Source organism: Serinus canaria, chromosome 3 (genome assembly GCF_022539315.1).
Source record: "Serinus canaria isolate serCan28SL12 chromosome 3, serCan2020, whole genome shotgun sequence".
NCBI lineage: Eukaryota > Metazoa > Chordata > Aves > Passeriformes > Fringillidae > Serinus > Serinus canaria.
Genome location: NC_066316.1, coordinates 69033765 through 69055283, shown reverse-complemented (window position 1 = coordinate 69055283; position 21519 = coordinate 69033765). Strand labels below are relative to the sequence as shown.

The 21519-nt window shown below is 42.1% G+C and overlaps 1 protein-coding gene across 4 annotated transcripts in view; it reads right to left on the bottom strand.

Annotated features, from left to right (window-relative positions):
* The window catches only part of SEC63 (SEC63 homolog, protein translocation regulator), a 564354-nt gene extending 553543 nt beyond the window's left edge, over window positions 1-10811 (bottom strand). For 3 of the 4 annotated variants that reach the window (XM_050971870.1, XM_050971871.1, XM_050971872.1), the window contains exon 1: window positions 10553-10811. In XM_050971870.1, the coding sequence (XP_050827827.1) occupies window positions 10553-10676 (124 nt within the window). In that variant the 5' untranslated portion in view covers window positions 10677-10811. The remainder of the gene's footprint in view (window positions 1-10552) is intronic. The other variant, XM_030235678.2, reaches the window with a different exon arrangement.
* Between the last annotated feature and the right edge of the window lie 10708 nt (window positions 10812-21519).

Below are 21519 nucleotides of genomic sequence, written 5' to 3'. Positions count from 1 at the left end.
AGGCTCCTATTTACTTTCCACAGTTACATGTGCGTGTATGTATAAATATATATATATATATATGCAAAATCTGAACTTCTGGGCTTTTTTCTACTTCAGCAATAACAGAAATCAAATAATTGTATGAACAAGTTATTTACTGAGGTCTTGAACTGAGGCTCTCTGTAAAAATTTACTTTCTTAAGCACTAAACCATTTCTCAGATAACAGATGAAGCAGGAAAAGGCTACCCTACTTTTTCACTAGGCATCTATGCTTAACTCTATTGACATTTTCCTTGATAATTATTATAGAAAAAGACTCCACATGGATATAGTATGCTATCTGAGATAATTTTAAAAGTCACAGGATGAGGAAAAAAATCCTCACAATTACTTTCGAAAAGGACACTGACAAACACTTATAACTATGTTGTAAAAGAAGTAACCCATCTTTACCAGCAACTAAGAGGCAGGATTGAAACTCACAGCAAACTCACAAAGTCAGCGGCTCCTCTGAAGTACTGAGCAATTTCAACCTTATTATAATAGGATTGACTTTTACTGTAAAAGCCCAAAGAGACATGAAGCAAATTAAATTGATTTTAAAGTGTTCTAAAACACTGTTGCTTAAATGAAAAAGCCTTCAAATAAGCACTACTGTTCCCACTGGAATTACTTAAAAAAAATAATTTAAAAATGGAAAGCATGTTTCAGGACTTTGAACGGACAATAGCAGTGAAGAATTAAACCATCTGATAGATGCTTTCTAACCTTAATGTCTGTCATTATAATAATTGTCCTCATTACCCTCATTATTTATCTGTAAAGAGGTCATGTCCAGGTTAGCCTCTTAACTAAAACATTAACAGCTGAATAATCTCACCCTAGTTGTTTTCAAAGAGATTTTTCTCTCTAGTTAATATTCACAGAAATAAGCCAAAAAAATTATGTGTTTTGAGTAACATTTTAAGTATTAAAACCTCAAGCAGTTCATTAACTACAAAGAGACCTACAAAATACTTAATAGCAAAGCTGCTTTTTTCCAGAGCACGTTTTGCAGCAACTAGATAAAGCTTAAAAGGAACAATAAGTAACCTAACTTTCCATTCCCACAATTCCACACATATTTGCTGACCAAAAGATAGCATTTGTTACTAACAGCTTTAAAAAACAGCAACTTAAGACAATTCAATATCCTGAAAGTTAAACTCTTTTCAGAGTTTACTTACCCAAGCTTTGTGTTTACAGTCAGCTGGGTACAGTTCCACGTTACACTACTGCTAATCAAGCCACTTCCAAACCCTGTCCTTCCTATCAGTGTACTGCCTCATTTGCACTGACAAAATAGTCAGTGGAACTAACTACAATAACATTTAAGCTCTATCACCTAAATTATCAAATTTATAGTAGGGCTGGAGCTATAGCTGCATTGCAAAACTTTAACAGAACCTGAGAGGAATCAGAAAGTTGGACATTTTACTATGGAACAACACCCACATGAGTCAAGGTTATCAATTTCAGACAAAGCCAACAACAATGCTGTGCTCCAAGATTATACACTCTTAACTATTAACTGAATTTTATCAGTTTGGTGTGCGGAGGAAACCAGAACACATTCAATCCAAATTAAATGTAAACAAAAATCACTTAACATACCATCAGTCATTAAAAATGCTTGTAGTCAGTACTGTTCTGATGCACACCCTGAAGAAACTACTAAAGGACAGAATTAGTGGACACAAGGGACACAAGGATAAGTACCATACATCCATTCAGCATCAGCAGAGTTTTTGGTAAAGTCCTCTCAAGGAAGTAAACATACAGAACAGATCCTGCTGATACAGTCTGTGGTTTCCAAAAGGCTTTTGAAAGGTTCCTTTTACAAGTCTTTGAGAACAACCATCTAACCATTGCAAAAATAAATATGTGACTAGAAGACAGAGTGAATTGTCAACTCTCCCAGCAGAAGGAAATCGCCAGGAGCTCTGCAGGAATCTGTGTTGAAACTACAATACATTTCATTAATAAGTAATCAGACTATAAAGCTCTTGGATGATATGAACTTATTCTGGGTAACAAGGACAAGGGCATCCTGAAGAATTGTAAAGATCAAGCAAGTGCACTTCTGAATGGCACATGAAATTGAGAGTATGAAAACAAAGTCCAGCAGTGAGGGCTATGCTAATTCTATGTATACAAGGATGAGCTCAAGGCTGACCATTACCTCTCAGAATGCAATCTTGGTGTTGTGAGAAACTGTTCTATGTAAAACTCAGCTGAATGTTTACTACTAATAAAAATCAGAGCCTGTGTTTAGAGCATTCCTACGAGGAAAAGGAAGGGATTATTGCTCCACCACATGAGCTGGAGGTATGTCCAACCTCGAGGCTGTAAATACCTCAAACATGATGCACAGTCCTAGCCCCACTTCTTTAAAGAGAGGCAACCAGAAAACATTCAATTAAGGTGAACAAGGGCCATCAAACGTGCAAGGAGATTTATGTCCAAAATATAATCTACAAGTCTTCCAGCTGAGAGAGTAAAGTGCAAGGCTGTAAAAAACATAAGTGACAGCCAGGACTGAACATTTACTTCCTCTTCCAACAGAGCAAATAAGGATTATTAAGCAACATCGAAAGCAGCTGCAAAACAAAGACAATTATTTGTGGTGTGAGCAGCAGATACAGCGACCTCCCTGTACACAGGATGGTACAGATGCTATAACAAAAGTTACTGAACTCAAAACCACTGGAAACACAGAGACTATGCAAAGGAAACACCATTTATGCTTGTCCTGTTATTCCGTCCTTAAGGCACTCACTTCTGTAATACTACATTAAAAACCCCACCTGATCTGACCCAGTATGTCCAGCTTTTGCTGCCAAAGAAAAAAGGGTATTTGAAACTTTATTTGCCAGGTAAGCCTTTGTAGAAGCCACAATGCTTAAAAATATCCTAGTTTCAAACAGTTCATCCAGCCAACCATGATAAAGGAATCTTCTGAATTTAAAATGCCTGTAAGCAATTTCCTGTAAAAGATAAATAATAGGTGAAAAATCTGAAAACAGCTCTTAAATCTTCTTAATTGTATACTTATTTAAAAACTGGTGCAAACACTAATCTTTTTGCTCAGGAAAGAAATTAGGTACCTGTTTTGTGCTCTTGCAACTGTACTCTGCTCTTGGTATTTCCAGCCAGCACAACCCTCCTCACCATGAAACTCAGATACATGTCAGGTCCTGGCTAGTAACTAAGGGAAAGGCCTATAAACCCCACAATGGGAAAAAGCAGCACCACAGGAGGCAAGGATGCAGAATCAGCCCCAGTCAACACTTGCTTAAATTGCTGCAGATCCAAACACTTCTTCACAGGCATGAATTTGAAACACAAATAAAATTTTTAAAAAATCACAACAAACTAAAAAAAAACCCACCCCAAACTGTGGAATCACTATTGATTCTATTTCCTGTCATTTACCTTGCTTCTCTCTCAAATTTCCTGCTCCTTCTCCAAGAACAGTTTAGCTGCCCATGAAACCATAACTGAATCTAAATCTAATAGTCTGTATAACCTGGTAGTTTAGTGTGATCTCTGTGAGTAGTCAAGACAACCTTGCAGCAACTATTAAATGAACAAGGTGGGCAATAAAACCTTCAGTACACTGTTTTCATAAGCCTCCATAACATAGGATGAATTTTTTAAAAATAGAAACTACTTTATTTTTATGTACATGTAATGAAAGAAAAAGTTCTTGTTATGGCTAGATCCTTAACTTGCCACAAAAAAGCTTTTCAGCATTCTGGGCAGTGTTGAAGCTACTCAACTAATCTCCAGTACAGGGCTATTAATTTTATTTTACTGCTAGGAAGCTATAGTGCTTATAATAAGATTACAATACTTTTTTAGAATTCCATGAAAAGACAGGCTTTTTTTTTCCAAATAGAGTAATTTGGAAAACTCTGTGCAAATGCTTTGTTTTGAAAAATATTTTTAGAGATAATTGCTAGACATTACTAGTGGCATCGCATGATGTTTGCCCCTTCTTCAAATGTTTCTTAAAAAACCGTACTGCTTCAAAAGAGCAAAATAGTGAAAAAAAAATTAACAAAACAAAGTTAAGTTTTATCATTACATTATACTTTTCCTTCAAACAGTCACCTAATAAACTGTATTTTTTGGAACTTGAAACGGTTTATGTCAACCATGGCATACTCAACCTCTCAAAAAGCTCAATTTGTAGGTAAGAACAGTCCTTAGATGCATAACTGAGTTTCACTGACTCTCCTCCCACTTCCTGACACAATGATAAAAGGTTATATTAACAGGAAAGGATAAGCACACACATATATATGGGCACAAAATGCTTATATTCACAGATACCAAGTTTTCACACCCATGCTTATGCACCACATTAGCAATGAGCATGGCATCCTGTGCTTTTATCCTGTCCTTTACCAGCATCCTGTACTTTATCCTGCATTACCAAATGCCAAAATGCTGTGAAATACTTTGGAGTAAGGTTAATGAGATTTCAGTGAGCTGTGGGCAAGGACAGGCATCACAGTTAACCCACTCCAACCAATCTAATCTCACACTAGAGGATTAGGAGCATCATAGAAGGAAGAATTCTACCCAGAGTGGGAGCAGCAGCAATGCTGCTTCCTCTCCCTCAGTTGCTGTGAGGTACAAGTGCTCATTACTCCATTACAGATAAAACTGAAGAAGTGCTGCCTGCATTCTCTGCACTGGCTTGAGTCACATCCAAGATGCTCACTCGCTGTTTGTCCTCAGCCAAATAAACTTCACAGCCTCAGTTTCCCTACCTGCATCTTAAAGCAGGGGATTAATATGAGAATCTCTGAGGTCAGCCTCAAGTGACACAGATGAAAAACACACCAAAAAATTACAGAGAAACCTTCATTATTGACACTACTACACAGAGATATCCAGATATACTGAGAAGTATGGTTCCTAAGACAGCAAACCTTTACAGAACAACTTTCTCAGGACTTCTGATCAAGGTTTTTAATGCGAGTGACAACTACTATCTACAGAAGTATACAAAATGCCCTACTGCTTCAAAATAGCAGTACAGTAAGAAAATTAACAAAATAATATTAAGTATCAGCATGGTATTATATTTTCCTTTTTAAGTCACCAAGTAAGCTATGGTTGTTAAATATTTCTGTATATTTGCCCACCCTCAATACAAAAAAGGCTGGAATAGTTTTAGGGTTCTCTAACTGCCTATGCTACTTCCTACAGGCATGGCAACTTCAAAGATTAGCAGGAAATTGCCTTCTTTAACCAGATTTTTTTTAAGTTTTTCTTTGTATTAGCCCAGTGGTCTTCAAGAAAACTTTGGCTGTATCTCACACAGATACATTTGAGAGGGAAGTGTGCAAAGGAAAAGTGTTAGTGGTGAGAAACCAGACAACATACAGCCAGGCTGGGGAACAGCAACAAAAGCAAAAAACACAAACAAACAAAATCCAAATAAATATATTTTTTTAATTATGAAACACCATAGACTTTGTATGGATTTCTATTATAATGAAAGTTAACTAAATAGCTTTTATCTATTTCATATCAATACTTTTTTTCTAGATACAAAAATGCAGCCATTATCTGGTTTGCTTCCCTTCCTTACAGTAGGTTTTTATGTTCCTAAACTTCAAGAAGGAAGATCTACATTCCAAACAGAATAGCTCCTACAGCCTCTTTTGTCTCAGAAGTGACTGCAATCTTGTTTTAGCGTTATCCTTGCATTCACAGCTGTTATTCTTAGGGGTCTGTGAAATGTTTTCAACATCTTGTTTTGTTCAAGTTACTATAAAAAACTCAGGATAGACACTTCTATTCTTTCCATCAGCTTTGTAACAAATTATGAATATCCAGCATCCTAAAACAGGACAATTTATTTAATGTAGACCAAAAGAAACTAAAAAAGATGAACTAGCAAGCTTCTGGGTACATGTACTTAACTACAAAGCACATCACAATCTCTGACCACCTGTGTGAGCAGAGCTTTATAATTATGTCTCAATCCAGCAGCACAGGTATAAGTCAAAAAGTACACAAAGGTCAGCAAACATATCAGCATTGTGCAACAACTGCCATATTATCCAACTAAATTAATTCACCCCTTGCTCTCCATTTCCTTTCTAGCTGCTGACATTTAATCTACACAAGCTTATGCTGAAACTTCAAAGCAAGTCCAACAGCAGGAAAGTACTCAGATGGACACTCCTCCACCCCTAACTGTTGGGGAAAAAAAAAAAAAAGAATCTTTTTCTTCAACTCTCACAATTAACAATTAGAAAAACAACTTGAAAATTCCCATTGCAGAAAATACCTTTTTAGCTAAGAATGAATCTGCACCAGAAGAACTTTTTAGCAACCACATTTTTTGTTCCAAGAGCAATCCTTGCAATAGTTTTACTCACAGTAATTAGGCTAAATTAATACCAATATTTTCCCAAAACAAAGGTAACCCAGAAAAAGTATGACTTCTTTTAGTAATAAAATATATATACACACATATATGTTTTAAAGAAACAAGTCAAGGATAAACAATATAGCCTGAAGCCATATTCACCATTACCTGAAGCCATCACCAACACTGAAAAAATCAGTCTTCTTTCCCTCAGTCACATCCTGTACCATCCCAGCTACACACAGTCTTACACAGAACTGAATACACATTAAAAGTAAAACAGAAGAAAGAGAAGAAAAAAGGGACAACACCCAGTTTTAGCTAAAATTACTTTCTTCCAATCCTATACACTGTTGCTCTATTTGGCATAAGAAATGGGGAGAAATACAAGACAACTCTGTTAGAGCACTGCTACCTCAATGCAATTATGAAACTTCAGTCCAAGACACAAAGCTGAATAATTAACTTCTATAAAGGCCTTATTAGCTCTGGAGTGAACACCAAGGAGGTAAAGTCATTTGGACAAATCCGGTTTACAAAGTCAATTACCTGCTTGTTTGGTTTATCAAAGCTGAGGTAATGAAATTATGGGACAGTTCACAGGGTGTCTAGCACACCAGAGCAAAACGTTCCCAAATGCTAACATCAACCCCTACCAAAGGCTGCAGCAACACTTCATATGGACTCTATCAGAATGCCTTGGAAAAGCAGGTTTAGACACTCAGGAAAAAAAAACAGCTCAAATTTTTCTCAGTACTTTAGAGACATAAGTTACATCATGCTGTTCTTCCAGACAATAGTATTGACAAGGCTTTCCAAAAGTTTATTACAAGAACTAAAAGCAAAATGTTAATGGCTTGCCAAAAAAACTATTCTACTACAAATCTAACATTAGGTAACACATTTTGTTTTTCCTTGAAGTAGTAAAATATAGATCCAGTCTTACTTTCCAAGCTTCACTATAGCAAAAACAAATACTGAGTTTTGGGGAGGGTTATTTATTCCATGAGCATTTACTACAAAACTACAGCACAGAACAAATCCTAAAATATTACAGGCCATCAGCAATTTCCAGATTTTTGCTGTACTTCTCCCTCCACTGGCACTCTGTACTGTATCACATACCAGCAATCCATGGCAGCACATTTGTAGATGGAAGCAGCAGGCACCAGTGACATGACCTTCCTGCAGTGAGCATTTCACCCTTGCGAAACGCTAGCTCTAGTCTGCTCTTACAACACAACGTGGCTGAAGCTCCTCTTCCAACACAGTTTTTACCAAAAAAGGAATCTGCTCTGTGTCTTTAGGATGCTTTGGTTTGCATTGCAAAGGGGTCCTGAAGTGAGGAGTACAAGCATTGATTTGCTTCAAAAGCTCCCCCTGACCTGGTCTTCTTCACTCCTGCAGCTGGAGCTGAAAGAGATCACCAGTACAACTGCACCTCACCAAGCAAGAGACAGTCTGAAGTTTTCCTCACTTGCCTCAAAATCATCACAAAGACAGAGACTAAGACCCTGAAGACCCTCACCAAGTCCACAAGGTGTGACAAAGGCAAAACAAAGCTCCAGAACAAAAATGTTACTTGGTCCTAACACACGGAGGGCAGAGGTCTTGGCAGAGCTTGTTCACTTTGGCACAATACTGTGCCTCAGTACTGGAAACTCCTCTCTAAATTAGCGCCAAAATAACAACTCATATGAACCTCCAGATACTTCTGCTCATCAAAGGGAGCAGGAGTTACCAGTGTTGGAAGATTTCTCTTCTAAGACATAGGCCTTCTCTTTGCTTCTGAAATAACTGGCTTTGCTGTTTTTTTTAAACTAGTGAATTACACTGAAAACAAGAAGTGGTGGCTAAACAATTAGTGTTTTCCATCATCACAATGTTTTAATTTATTCCTGAAATCTTGTTCAAATGCTGGAACAGGCATGCTTGAATATATGCAAAAAGCTGTGAGAAAAATACTGAGAGGATTTGGCTAGAAATTACTTTCCTAAGAGCCATATACTTAAACAACTTAAACATCACAATGTTCTACTGCTTAGCAGATTTACTTCTTAAGAACTTACTTAGTAGACCAACATTAGTCCCAAATGATGATCTGCATGACACCTCAACTCTTTGTTTCAACAGAGCTTGCAGAACAGAACTCAATCAAGAGACTGTAGGCATGCCGCTAATGCATATGATAAAAACCGGACTACATTCACATTTTAAAATCCATTAAGACAATTATGAGGCAGAAATCATTCTTCCATCTCCACTGATGATTTTCACGTAGTTGACTCATTTTTCTGCACCAACAGCATAACAAAATCTACCTTTTGCTTTGGAAAGTATGGTTTGACACGGCTTTGTAAGAATCCAGCACTGAATGCAGAATAATATGCAGCAGGCCCCCTATATACTGTGCAACGCTGGCTAGACAGAAAGAAATTAGTATAAATTTAATGGCAGGCCTATTTGGAAACTGGGTGAAATCCATACAGCCATATTCCAAAATCAGGTTTTCATTTTCTGCCATTCTACAAGGATAGTTGACAATCTATGTAAGGCTGGTAAAGTGCTTCAAGTTTGACAGCATTTCTACACTTTTCCTGCTTCTGTCAGCCCCCTGAAACTGATGCTAACATCAAAGAGTGTCCCTGCTGGCCACACCATTCTGCACAGCATCTCAGGCAAGAAGCAGCCCATTTTCCCAAGAAGCAGCTTTTAAGAGATATGGAGGAAGTAAAGCATTATTCAAGAGAAAAAGTGATTCTCCCCCACTGCCTCCCACCCTTCACCAGAACAAAAATAAAAATCTTGATGTTTGAAAAAAGGCTACAGAAGTAATATTTTCTCTCTGATTCCCCGCTCCTCAAGAACAACCCAAAGATTACAAAACACCTTCAACAACACTAACGCCTCCCTCTTGCAACAGTCAGGATGCAGAAAGAAGAGGCAGAGAAACCTTTCCTTTCAGCAGGGAGAACTAACTCCTCAGCTGTACAACAGGTAGTAAGTACCTGGAGAGCAGAGATCCACCCTCCAGAGAGGTTCTCCAGCCCGAGCTCTGTCAGAGGCCACCAGCACGTCTGGCAGCAGCCAAGACTGTGAACAGCTGTCATTTAGCACCAAAACATTTGTTCCATCCTATTCCTCACTAGAAGGTACAGGACTAAGATTCCATTGCTAGGTATTTCTTCTACATATAAAAAACTAAGTTGAGCAGAACCTGGCAAGCCATTTAAAACGGCATCAAAGCTACAAAGTAACCACCAGATACTGAATGTAAAAAGATGCAAGGAACAAAAGGGATTCTTCTCAGATTGCAAAGCACAAGTGTTCTTAAGAGGTCAGTAGGTTTCTGCAAAGGGAACCAGTATCAAGCATCCCTGTTTTACTAAGCATTTACCACCCAGCCTCTAAATACAATTTCTACAGCCTTTTAATCTCAGAACTGCTGTTAAATATGTGTTCCTGTGCAGCCTGTATACCAAAACGCCTTCTGCTTCCAAGAATAGAGGGATGCAGGAAAGACAAAGTGGAAAATTACTTTAGAAATGAGATTTAGAACTAGTCAAAGAAACTTTATAACACTGTTCAGGGATACAAAGCATCATCCCAATGGGTGAAACAGAAATTTAGCCCTTCGGACATTTAACTGCGATCTGCAATGGGAAAAAGAAAAAAAAAAAAAACAAATCCCCATTTTCGCACCCGCTGCGACCTTATGGCACATAAAAGCTGAACCCAGTAACTTTTCCTCTTTGTCCCCAACTCAATAGCTTGTTCTTTCCCCACGATCAAAATTTAGGTCATCCACCCTGAAGCACTCCGGGAAGACAAGGGAAAACGCGAACCCCAAACAAAGCCCCGGACCCCGGCGCAGCGATGACTCTGCAGGAGCCGCGGCGCGGAGCCGGGCGCGCTCGCTCGGGGGGCGGCGGCCCCGGGACCCTTCCGCCGGCCCAGGTACCGCTAAATGGCCGCCGGCGAGCGCAGCGCGGGGTCGCCGCCCCTCCAGGCGGCCCTCGGGGGCGCGGGCAGGGCCGGAGGGGCGCCCCGAGCGCGGCGGCTCCGCGGCGGGCCCGGCCCGGCCCCGCTGTGTCGCGGCGCAGAAGCCGGCCGTGCCCGCGGATGGGCCGCTCACCGGCGTGCTGGTCCCGCGGCCACAGGTAGTAGGTGGCGGGGATGACGATGAGCCCCACGAAGCTGGTGAGGAAGTAGAAGAACGTGTTGCCGCTGTCGTCGTACTGGAACTGCTGCCCCGCCATGGCCGCGCCGGCCGCCCGTCCCCGCCGCCGCTACCGCCGGCGGCCCCCGGTACCGCCGCCCCGGGATCCCGCGAGATCGCAGGCTCGCTCGCCCGCCCGCCCCTCAGCAGGCCGCGCAAGGAGACGTGTCACTACTCAGCCACCATAGCGGGTGTGGCGTCACCGCCGGGCCCGCCCACGGCCCCTCCCCGGCCGCCGATTGGCTCTGGCCAAGGCCCCGCCCCCTGGAGTCACTAGCTTCCGGCGTCTGCGATACGTCGGATCCCGGCGCGGGCCGGGCTGGTGTGGGGCGTTGTAGCTGTTGGGACTGGTTTCCCTGTTAAAGCGGCGTTGTCTCCGAGAACGCGCTGCAGAATCGCAGGTTCGTTAGGGCTGAAAGAAATTTCTGGATCTCGTCCAAACCCCCCTTCCAAGGAGCAGGTGACAGCACCTAGAGCAGGTGACGCAGGAACTCGCCCAAGCGGGTTTGGAATGTGTCCAGAGAGTTCCCGACCTGCCCGGGCAGCGTGTTCCAGTGCCCTGCGACCCTCCCATGTAAAGTTATTCCTCATGCTTAGGTGGAATTTCATGTGTTTTAATTTGTGGCTGTCCTCACCCTGTCACTGTGCACCACCGAAAAGTGTTTGGCACCATCCTCTTGACAAATGCCCTTGAGTAATTTATATGCATTGATGAGATCCACTCTCAGTTTTCTCCCGACTAAGCAGCCCCGGCTACCTCAGTCTCTCCTTGTAAGAGATGCTGCAGATCCCTCATATCTATGCTCTTTGTCTCACTGGTTCTGAGAAACACCCAAAACTGGACGGAACACTCCAGATGTGGCCTCACTAGGGATGGGTAGAGAGGCAGGATCGTGACCTGCTGGCCGCACTCTTCCCACTGCCCCTCCTGGCTATGTGGGTGCTGCCAGCCCATGGTCAGCTTGTCATCCACCAAGAGTTCCCAGGTCCTTCTCCGCAGAGTTGTTCTCTAGCACATCAGTCCCAGCCTCTACTGGCACCTGAGGTTATTCCTCCCCAGGTGCAGTATCCTACACATCCTTGTTGAACCTCATTAGGTTTCTCTCCACCCAATTCTCCAGCCTGTCAAGGTCCTGAATCCATTCAGCAGGATAGGATTGCATCCATATGGTTCTTGATGCATCTCCAGTGAGGGAGACTCCACGACCTCTCTGGGCAACCTGTTCCAGTGCTCAGTCACCTGCACATAAAGACGGTCTGACTCATGTTTCTGTGGAACTTCCTGTTCTTCAGTTTCTGCCTGTTGCCTCTTGTTCTGTTCTTACCAGGAAGAGCCTGGGAACAGGAAAGCATTTCAGACATAATAGAAATTCTCGGAATTTGGAGGGTGGACCCTTAGCAAACATGTGAGAGCAAAAATTTAAAATATGTCTAATTCCAAATTTGGCTGCAGGCATGATCGTGCTCTATGGGGGATGTGACCCTAAAGGTGTGAAATCAAAAGGCAGGTACTGTGATGATTCACACCATTAATGGCAATTTACCTCTTTGAGGGAGAAAAGGTTGCTAATCATGTCCATTTGTGGTAATATGCTCATCTCTACAGATTCACAGTCCGGTGAATCTGTAGAGATGAGCATATTCCCACAAATGGTACAGCCACTCATAACTGCAGAGATTCCCAGAGATGGTACAGCCACTCATAACTCTCATCTCTGTACCATCTGGCTGTACCATCTCTCATTCCCAGAGATGGTACAGCCACTCATAACTGCAATCCTATAAAAATCTCACATCTTGAGTTCTTACAAGTTCAGGTGTCACCGACATGTTTTATGAAAAATCCTTTCCTTAGGATTTTTCCTCCTGAGAAGCTGAGAGGCCTCAGGAACAAAATGTAAACAATGATTATCTGCTGCTGTGGAATGCAACAGGTGGATCTGAGATTGGTCTCATGTAGTTGTTTCTAATTAATGGCCAATCACAGTCCACCAGTCTCCGACTGTTTCAGTCAGTCTGAGCCTTTGTTATTGATTTCTTTTCTATTCTTAGCCAGCCTTCTGATGAAATCCATTCTTCTATTCTTTTAGTATAGTTTTTATTATAATATATGTCATAAAATAATAAATCAAGCCTTTTGAACATGGAGTCAACTTTCTCGTCTCTTTCCTCATCCTGAGACCCCTGCAATCACCGTCACATTTCAGGCTATGGGAAAGTGTGACACAGAAATGGTGATGGCATCCCATGCAAGAGGAGCATTAGGCATACCTTAGAAAGAAGTTCTGTCCCAACATTAATGAAGACTGACGTGGGAAGTGGAGAGAAAGGTAACACAATGCCACAACCAATGAGTTGAGCACCAAATGTCCTGGTGCCATGATGTGGTAGTCTGTGAATAGACACAATTTCTAGTTTTTCTTGGATATTATTTTGTGTTAAGTATTTTAATAAAAGATTCTCATTTTTTCATTGATACACTCTGTAATTGCTTCTGGTTAGATCCCTGTAGGGTTCATAGACAAAGTTTAAGATATTTCCTTCTTTGTCTTTTGCTATATACCCTGAGTATTGTACACTCCCTGCAGTGATGGAAACTCTTGCAGTAGACATTTTGGAAAATCCCTGAATGCATTAAAACTCATCCTCTTCTGGGTTTCTAGTCCTTAATGTTTTACAGCGAGGCAGTGAAAAGCTGCTGTGCACAGTAAAGAAAACATGACAGGTAAAAACCTACACATGTAATCAGACCAGTTTTGTAAGCAGAGGAAATGCTCTTCCTCCAGCTGTGTTCATTTGCTGAGTTTGCTACTTCAGGCAGATAAAGGGACAGAGCTTTCACAGGCAATTATGTTCCTGCAGGTTTTGTGAAGCAGCCTGTTAGATGAGGAAGCTTTGTGAGGGCACCAGCTTGAAGGATGAGTGGTGGGTGAACCAAGATTTTACAAGCACTGTAAAATCCACACAGGGAGCAGCATAAGTAAGTGCCCTGTAGAAAATCTCTGGTCAATGTATTCAGCAGATGACAGGAGTCAGACCAGGAAGAAAGCAGGCACTGCTGCTGTTGCAGACCATCAGATAGTTTCTTAATGCCATTGTTTTGGAACCCAGTTACAGATTTTCTGTCTGTTGTTGGCAGCATCGCTACTTTGCCCTGTTGGTGTGTGAGGGGATTGGTTGCCTATGGCATTAACTGACCTACTGAGTGAATCATAAGGGGCTGCTTTCAGCCTTATCCTGTCTCTGCTTTCTCCCTGTCAGCCTGTTCCAGCTATTAGCCAGGAGCCACTGGAAAGGAGGGATGGAGAAAAATAATTCCTGCCGTCATCTCTGATATGCAGGTTCCCCAGCCAGAAGGGAGGATGCTCCATAACTGAGAATAAGTGAGCAGAGACCATTCTAAACTAAAACCCTATGGTTTATTTCAGTGAAGGGAGGATACTCCATAACTGAGCATTAGTGAGCAGAGACCATTCTAACCTAAACCCCTGTGGTTTATTTCAGTGCCATTCCTTACATACTCAACTTCCCTATGGGTGACATGATCCCTTGCTTCCCAGGAAAAGGGAAGAAGCAATGTTTCTTTTTCCACTCATGGCCTGCCTGAAAGGTCACCTAGGTAAAAACAACCCCAGCTGCTCAGCTTTGAAAAGCAATGTGGTCCACTGCAGATGAAAATAACATTATAGGATATCTTGATAACTATTTGTAACTTAGAGGAATCTGATCTTCCCAAAATGCTCTCAAAACACTTTAAGGACCTGTTATTTCAATTCACCAAAGTGCTCCTTTTTTGCAACACAGCCCTGTCATGCTTCTAGCAGTTGTCATGAGTCCTTCCACGTAAGCAGGGTCTGCACAGGTGGATTCTGCAGCCGTGGGTGCTGCCCCCAGCATCTCACAGTGCACTTCTGCCATCCACCTGGCTTTCCTTCAGCTCCCTACACTAGGTTCAAATTACTCAGTGTCGCACACGTGGTCATTTGCGCAGTGGTTTCACAGTCCCTGGCACCTATCCTGCATATCCCCTGCTGGTGTTTCTGATCTCATGGGAGATTGTCAGCTACTGATTGCCTCTTACCACACCTTCAGGCTTTTATCAGGCTTAGTTACAAAACTGCAGCTGACTGAGTTCAATCCTACCTTAATCCCTAATCGTATGAGCCAGGGACACAAATTACCGGCAGAAGAAAGTCTGCTTTGACAAGGTCCCCAAATCTCTGTGGAAGAAAAGCAGTGACAAAGCTGGTATGGTGCCAAAGATGACAATCAGACTGCTTTAGTGAGTAGGAATAGTGAAACTTGGAACAATGCAGCTGTAACAGATATGTGCTTACTAAACAGAACAGAAGATTTTAGGACGGTAAAATGGATATTAAAACCTAGCAGATATGTTGCACGCTGAGGGAATTTGTGTCCCACATGTCATGACAGTCCTAATCTGTGAGGCGATGGACTGTCTTTCCGCAGCTGGCAGTCTGGAGAGCAGGGGTCTCAGGAGGTATTGACTGGCCGGCAGATGGTGCTGTGGAAATTATGCCTAGCAGGCACCTAGCAGGGTTCGGCTCGAGGCTTAGGAGAATCAGTAAGTCAAAAACAGATTCTTCTATGAAAATCTTTTTATTAACAGTGCTCCAGATCAAACTAGGCACCTCCGAAGATGGACCCAAACAAAGAAATCCCTTGGCATTTACACCTTTACAATATAAGTTCACCCCTCATGTGACAGCTAGGACCAATGGTAGTAGTAGAGTCTGGGGTCTCCTTACTTTTTATTGATTTTCTTGCTGTTTTGTGAATAGGCAGTTCTAAGTGGGCATCTCCTTGGACTATATATACAGTGGTACTGTATCCTGTTTGACATCCTCTTAGGTAGTTTTCTCTGGTTCTGTAGTTAGCTACTTGGCATGCTGTAACATGGATGTCACAGCGCATATACCACAAACTACAAGCTTTGCATAGTCTAGCTATTAATGTTCAAGCTGCTAGTGCTAAGTTGAAACTAACATCTTCTACAACATTCCTTCCTTAGTTTTTATTAACATTGCTCTTCTATGGGAGCAGAATACCCTAAGGTGTTGAGTACAGCTAGTGTTACCACATTTAATAAAAACAAACATTATTTCAAAGATCATCATAAAAATGAATAACCTATAAAGAATTCATTTTGCCCAAGCTTCTAATCTGATACCCAGGAGGTGAGCCAATATTTCTTGCTAAAATATTGGTGAAGAAGTGACCATCCTTCTTGGAATCTTGCTGAAATATTGTCCTATTATATTTTTTGCACTAAATTTACTTGTTCCCACAACTTTGGACATTGTCTAAAGTCCTTCCACTCTATGTACATGCAATAACTGGTATTACTGATCGTGCATGCCTCCCTCTTGTGAAGCTAAAATTAAGCTGCTGCCACTAGTGAGTGTTTATATCCACATGCTGCAGCCATATCTATGTAATCTATTTGCAATCTTTGGAATGGGAAAAATGCTTGTGGTTGATTTCACAGATCGATTATATAGGTAATAATTTATGACAGGTGGGACCAGTATTAGTAACTCTTTTTGTATCTGTGTAGACACCCAGATCTGCCCATACTTCTTGTACTTGATTAGTCACCACTTCCATTCTTCCCTGAGCTTCATCATGGAAACACTGAGTTATCAGTTGTTTCTTCAGTAAGTCAGGTTTTCCCCCTATTCCTCATATTCCATCCTCAGTCCTGCACTGCTTCCAACTTTTTCTGCAGTTCCTTCTCTTCACCTGTCACACTTGACTGGTCATAATCCTTCTGGAGGTCAACATCAGGCTGTGAGCCCTCATCTGTAACTGCCATGATGTCCACTGCAGGCTGCTGAACTGTGCCCTTTGCTGCTGCCTCAGTTAGGACATTCTCTTTGTGATTACAGTAGTGTCCCCTGTACAGAATGGACAGAAAACCACAGCAATTTCTTTGGGAAGTTGAACTGTGTCCAACAAGTCCCAAATTTCTGTTCCATTAGCCACACCTTTTGCTGAGGAGGTGGGACACCCGCATTCTTTCCAGAATATTGTGTGGCATACTCCAAAAGCACACTTAGATTCTGTATAAATACTTACTCACTTTCTGCTCCCCAGGCATTGCTGCTCCAGCTAAGGCAATTAACTCTTCCCCTTAAGCACTAACTCTTGCTGGAAGGGCTCTGGCATTTGCAACCTGCCACTGTTCCACAACTGTGTAGCCAGGCTTTTGCTGCCCATGAAAACAGTAGGATGATCCACCTGTGGATAAAACAAGACCTGGGTTTTGTCTGTCTGTGATTTGCTAGTGCCTCACTAATAGTCTAGATAACCACGTCACATCAGTGGAGCTCTTCCCCATCTCCTGGTACTGGTAATAGTGTTGCCAGGTGGAATCACACATTCAAATTTATGTGGCACCTAGATTGTGTATTGGGTACCCTAATACTAAAGATGGAGTTTTTTCCCCTATTGTAGCTGCCACTGACACGGATCTAATGTATATTGGAGCTCCAGCTGCCACCAGATCCAATTGGACAGAATAAAATGCCACAGGTCTTCGATGAGGTCCTAATTTCTGCATCAATACTCCCCTACCCACTCTTTTTTGTGTAGGTATATACAGATCAAAAGGCTTTGTGTAGTCTGGAAGTCGTAAAGCTGGGGCCAAAATCAAGGGCCCTTTTATAGCTCTGAAGATTTTTCCTATTCTGACCCCCGTGTAATGGGTTCTATTTCTTCATTTTTAGTTGTTTCTGCCAGAGATTACATTAGTTCCACTAATCCTGGTATCCACAGTTGGCAAAACCCATCTGCACCTAAGAAACCTCATAGCTGGTTGTGGGTTTCTTTAACTGGCCAAAGAATTTAAATTATAGCCTTTACTCTTTCTGTGTCTATTACTTGCTGTCCTTCCTTTAAAACAAATTGCAGATATTTTTCTCCCATTTGACACAGCTGGAGCCTGGATAGAGATGTGCCCTTGGTTGCTAAGGCAGTACATAAATGCTTAATATCTTTCAAACAGTCATTGCAATTTCTACTAGGTGTTAGAAATAAATTATCTACATATTGCACTAAAATTAATTCACCAGGTAACTCAAAAATCTTCTTTTAATATCTGAGAAAATATGGCAAAAGACCCATTGAACCCCTCTAAAAGACAAGATCACATCTGCTGAAGTCCCTTCCAAGTGAATGCAAACACTTGGATGGCTTTCTTCATCTGTGGGAATGCTGAAGAGCACTGCAGTCAGGTCAGTCACAATGAAACGTAGCCCACTGCATGATTGCAAGAGTGCAGGAGATGGATCTGGCACTGAGGGCTGTGAGACATGCTTGTTCGTTGCTCTTAAATCTGTAATAAAACGCAGGATCCCCATCTTTATGTAATTTTTTTTTTTTTTTCCAGCTGGTAGCAATGGGGTTTTACATGGAAATGCTGCCACTTCCAAGATTCCTTGGACAAGGCGTACTTGGTTTATATGACGTTTCCCTGTGTTCCCGGGGATGGGATGCTGCTCTCAGCAGAGGGCGCGCCTCCCTTTGTTTTCAGGCGCATTTCGGCAGTCTCGCGTCAGTTCCCGACTGATCCGCATTTCCCTGGGCACCGCTTCCAGGACTTTAGGCATCTCCAGGTCCGGCTCCTGAGCTTCAGATGTTACACATGCCCCCGTGATTGTCAAATCAGGACTTCGAATGATAGATGAAATTGTACACCAGGGTCTGGAGGAGATCTCTTCCTAATAAAAAAAGACAGGGATGGTTTTCCTAATACAAATCTTCTCCACATTCCTTTATTTCCTATTTCTTACAGTAATTTCCACATCTCATAAACTCAGATTCTTACATCTCCCATGACCAGTTCCCCATGACGCCCCCTTGTATGCAGTGGGTATTTTCTTTGCCAGTGACCAACTTTCACAAAGTAATGACACTATTCCTCCCATTTAATTACAAATCTTCTTTTATTTTTTTTTTTTCAAATCTGCTATCTGACCTGACTCTGCCCTCCCTTCAAGGGGAAATCCCTTCCTTCACCCTCTTAGTTGTAAACTCTTTGCCAGTACTGCCACTAAGAGTAGCCTCTTGTTGCTTTTCCTGTTTCTTTTCCTTTGCAAGTTCAGCTCTATGTGTGTTTCTTCCCATCCATCAAACATAAACATGTAACACATAAACATAACCATAAACTTGGGGTCTTTTGTAATGTCCCCCCTTGCCACCCAACCATATGTTCTTTAAAGTATTTCTGTATGTCTGGCGTGATTAACAAATACTCTTACCACTAGCTCATTGTTAAAGTTCTGTGTGATCATTCTTTTGTGTTTTAATAAATCCCAGCATGATCATTCCCAATATCACTAAGGTGTTCCTGTATCCTCTGCCTACATTCCTGTGCTTTGGTCCAGTTCACTCCAGATTCTCCACAAGCTCTAATATCTTCCACTAAATTACACCTCAGTTCAGGGCATCCCTTTCCCTATGCTGGGTACATTCCCCATACCTTACCTTTGTGTGCCTTACTCTGATCAAGCCATGCACACCTCTCCTACCATGCTTCTGAGCTGGAACTTGAACCCACTTGAAGACAGACTATCCAGAATTTAGTGCTGGAATTTTAGCACTCATCAGTCAGTGTGTCCTGTTCCCAAAGTTCTCAGGTGATGCCAGCAGCTGGACATTTGGAGACTAGAGCATCCAACATCTAGTGCTAGATGCCTTGAGTCCCACTGCATCCCCAAACTGCTATGGCAATTACATACAGCAGCCACCACAGCAGGGTTCAACTCCAGGCTTTCACTGAGTCAATAAACTGGAAAGAGATTCTTCTACACAGTCCTTTTTATTAATAGCACTACAGCTCGAGCTGGGTGCCTCTGAAGAGGGACCCTGAACAGAGAGATCCCTGGGCAATTATTTCCTTACAATCTAAATTCCCCATCCCTCATGCAACAATTCCATAATATTGGGGTCTGGGATCTGCTGGTATTGCTCTGGTTTGATTTTCTTACTGTTTTAGTACTAAATGGTCATCTTATCCAATAAAGAGTGCTTCTACATCCTATTTAACATCCTCTTATGGATGTTTTTGGCCAAATCTGTAGTTGGCTATTTGGCATATTGTAATATGGTTGTTATAATTCATGTGCCACAATCTATAGGCTTTGTGCACTCTAGCTATTAATGTTTATGCTGCTAGTGCTAAATTTCTATAAACTTCTTCTACAGTAATGGCAATCCAACACAATGCTGGCACATTCTTCAGCTCATGCTGCTGCCAAACAAGTCTGATGGGAAGGTGATGAATTTCCAATGATTTGCCAGTTTTGTAGGTATACTAGTTCCCAATAGGATGCAATGTGGCATTGCATAAGACTAGCATATCTGGGCCATCAAAGCAACAAAAGAAAGGCAAGAAAGAGAGAACATGAACAGGTTTACATGTCCTATTTCATTGAAATGGGCATTGCTAACAAAACAGCTCTTTGTGAGGGCTTCAGAAGAACCTGTCACCCTGGAAAAGCTGAAAGGCACCAGGATCTGCACTATGTGTGGCTGGGATCCACCTCAGGCTGCCCAGCCATGCTGGGTGGGCTCACAGTCCATGTTTTGGTTCTGCTCCGGATCCACACTGCAAGCAGTGTTGCACAGGAGTCTTTGTGTTTGGCCCAGCTATTTTAGAAATGTTCTTTCTCTGTGTCTATCCTGTGACACAAAATGGTCCATTCTTCCATTTACTTCCAGGCAAAAGTTTAGTATGACCACCCTGAAGAGCCATGAACTCTGTTTTTTCCCTGTGGGAATAAAACTAGTGTTGTCCAGAGCCACAGAGGAGCTCTAACATGACCATACAAGGAAGAAAGGTCCTGTGTTTTTCTTGGACTACCTACAGGAGTGTAGCTCCCTCTTGGAATTGCCCCATTCTTGCATACCCCAATGTCCAATTTGCTTCCTAACAGGGGTAAGAAAATATTTTTTTATTTCCTTGGCACTCTTCCTAACATTTTTGTGCAATTTCCACAAATACTCACATAGTCCCCTTCTGGCTAGGTGCAAAGATTGTGCCAGACCAGTAAGAATGGGATGGGGGAAGTGAAGGAGAAGAGCTGAAGGGCAGGGGCATGGAAGCCTGTAGGATGGACCCAGCTAGCTGCTGAAGGACAAGGTGAATCCAGTTGGTTTGCAGAAGGGAAAGATATGCAGCTGGCTTTATTTATGGCACAGTGCAATTCCTTATATAAACTGGGGGGCACTGCCTCTGGTCTGGCTGGGCATTGTTAAGAAGGTGTTGAGCAATTTCTGTATAATACATCTATCATCCCTACTATGGTTGCTCAGAGTGAGCATGTTAACCCCATTACAGAAAAAATTACCCAGGACAAGCACATTTGTGATGGAACAAGGGCTGGTTCCAGCTGGCAACTCTGTCCTGTGCAGCCAGCCACTCACTCACTCACTCACTCACTCACTCACTCACTCACTCACTCACTCACTCACTCTCTCCTGGTAGTATGGGGAGGAGAATCAAGAGAGTAGAAGGGAGAAAACCCACGGGATAAAGACAGTTTGAACAGATAAAGCAAAAGCCATACATGCAAGCAAAACAAAACAAGGAATTCATTTATAACTGTAAATGGGCAGGCAGGTGTTTAGCCACTCCCAGGAGAGCAGGGCTCCATCACACTTAACAGTGACTTGGGAAGACAAACACCATCACTTCAAATACCCTCTCCTTTCTCCTTCTTCCCCAGCTTTACATGCTGAGAATGATGCCATATGACATGGGCCATCCCTTGGGTCAGTTGAGGTCAATTGTCTGAGCTGTGTCTTCTCCTGTCTCCTTGTGCAGGCCCCTCTCTGGAGGGGTGGGATGAGAGGCATCA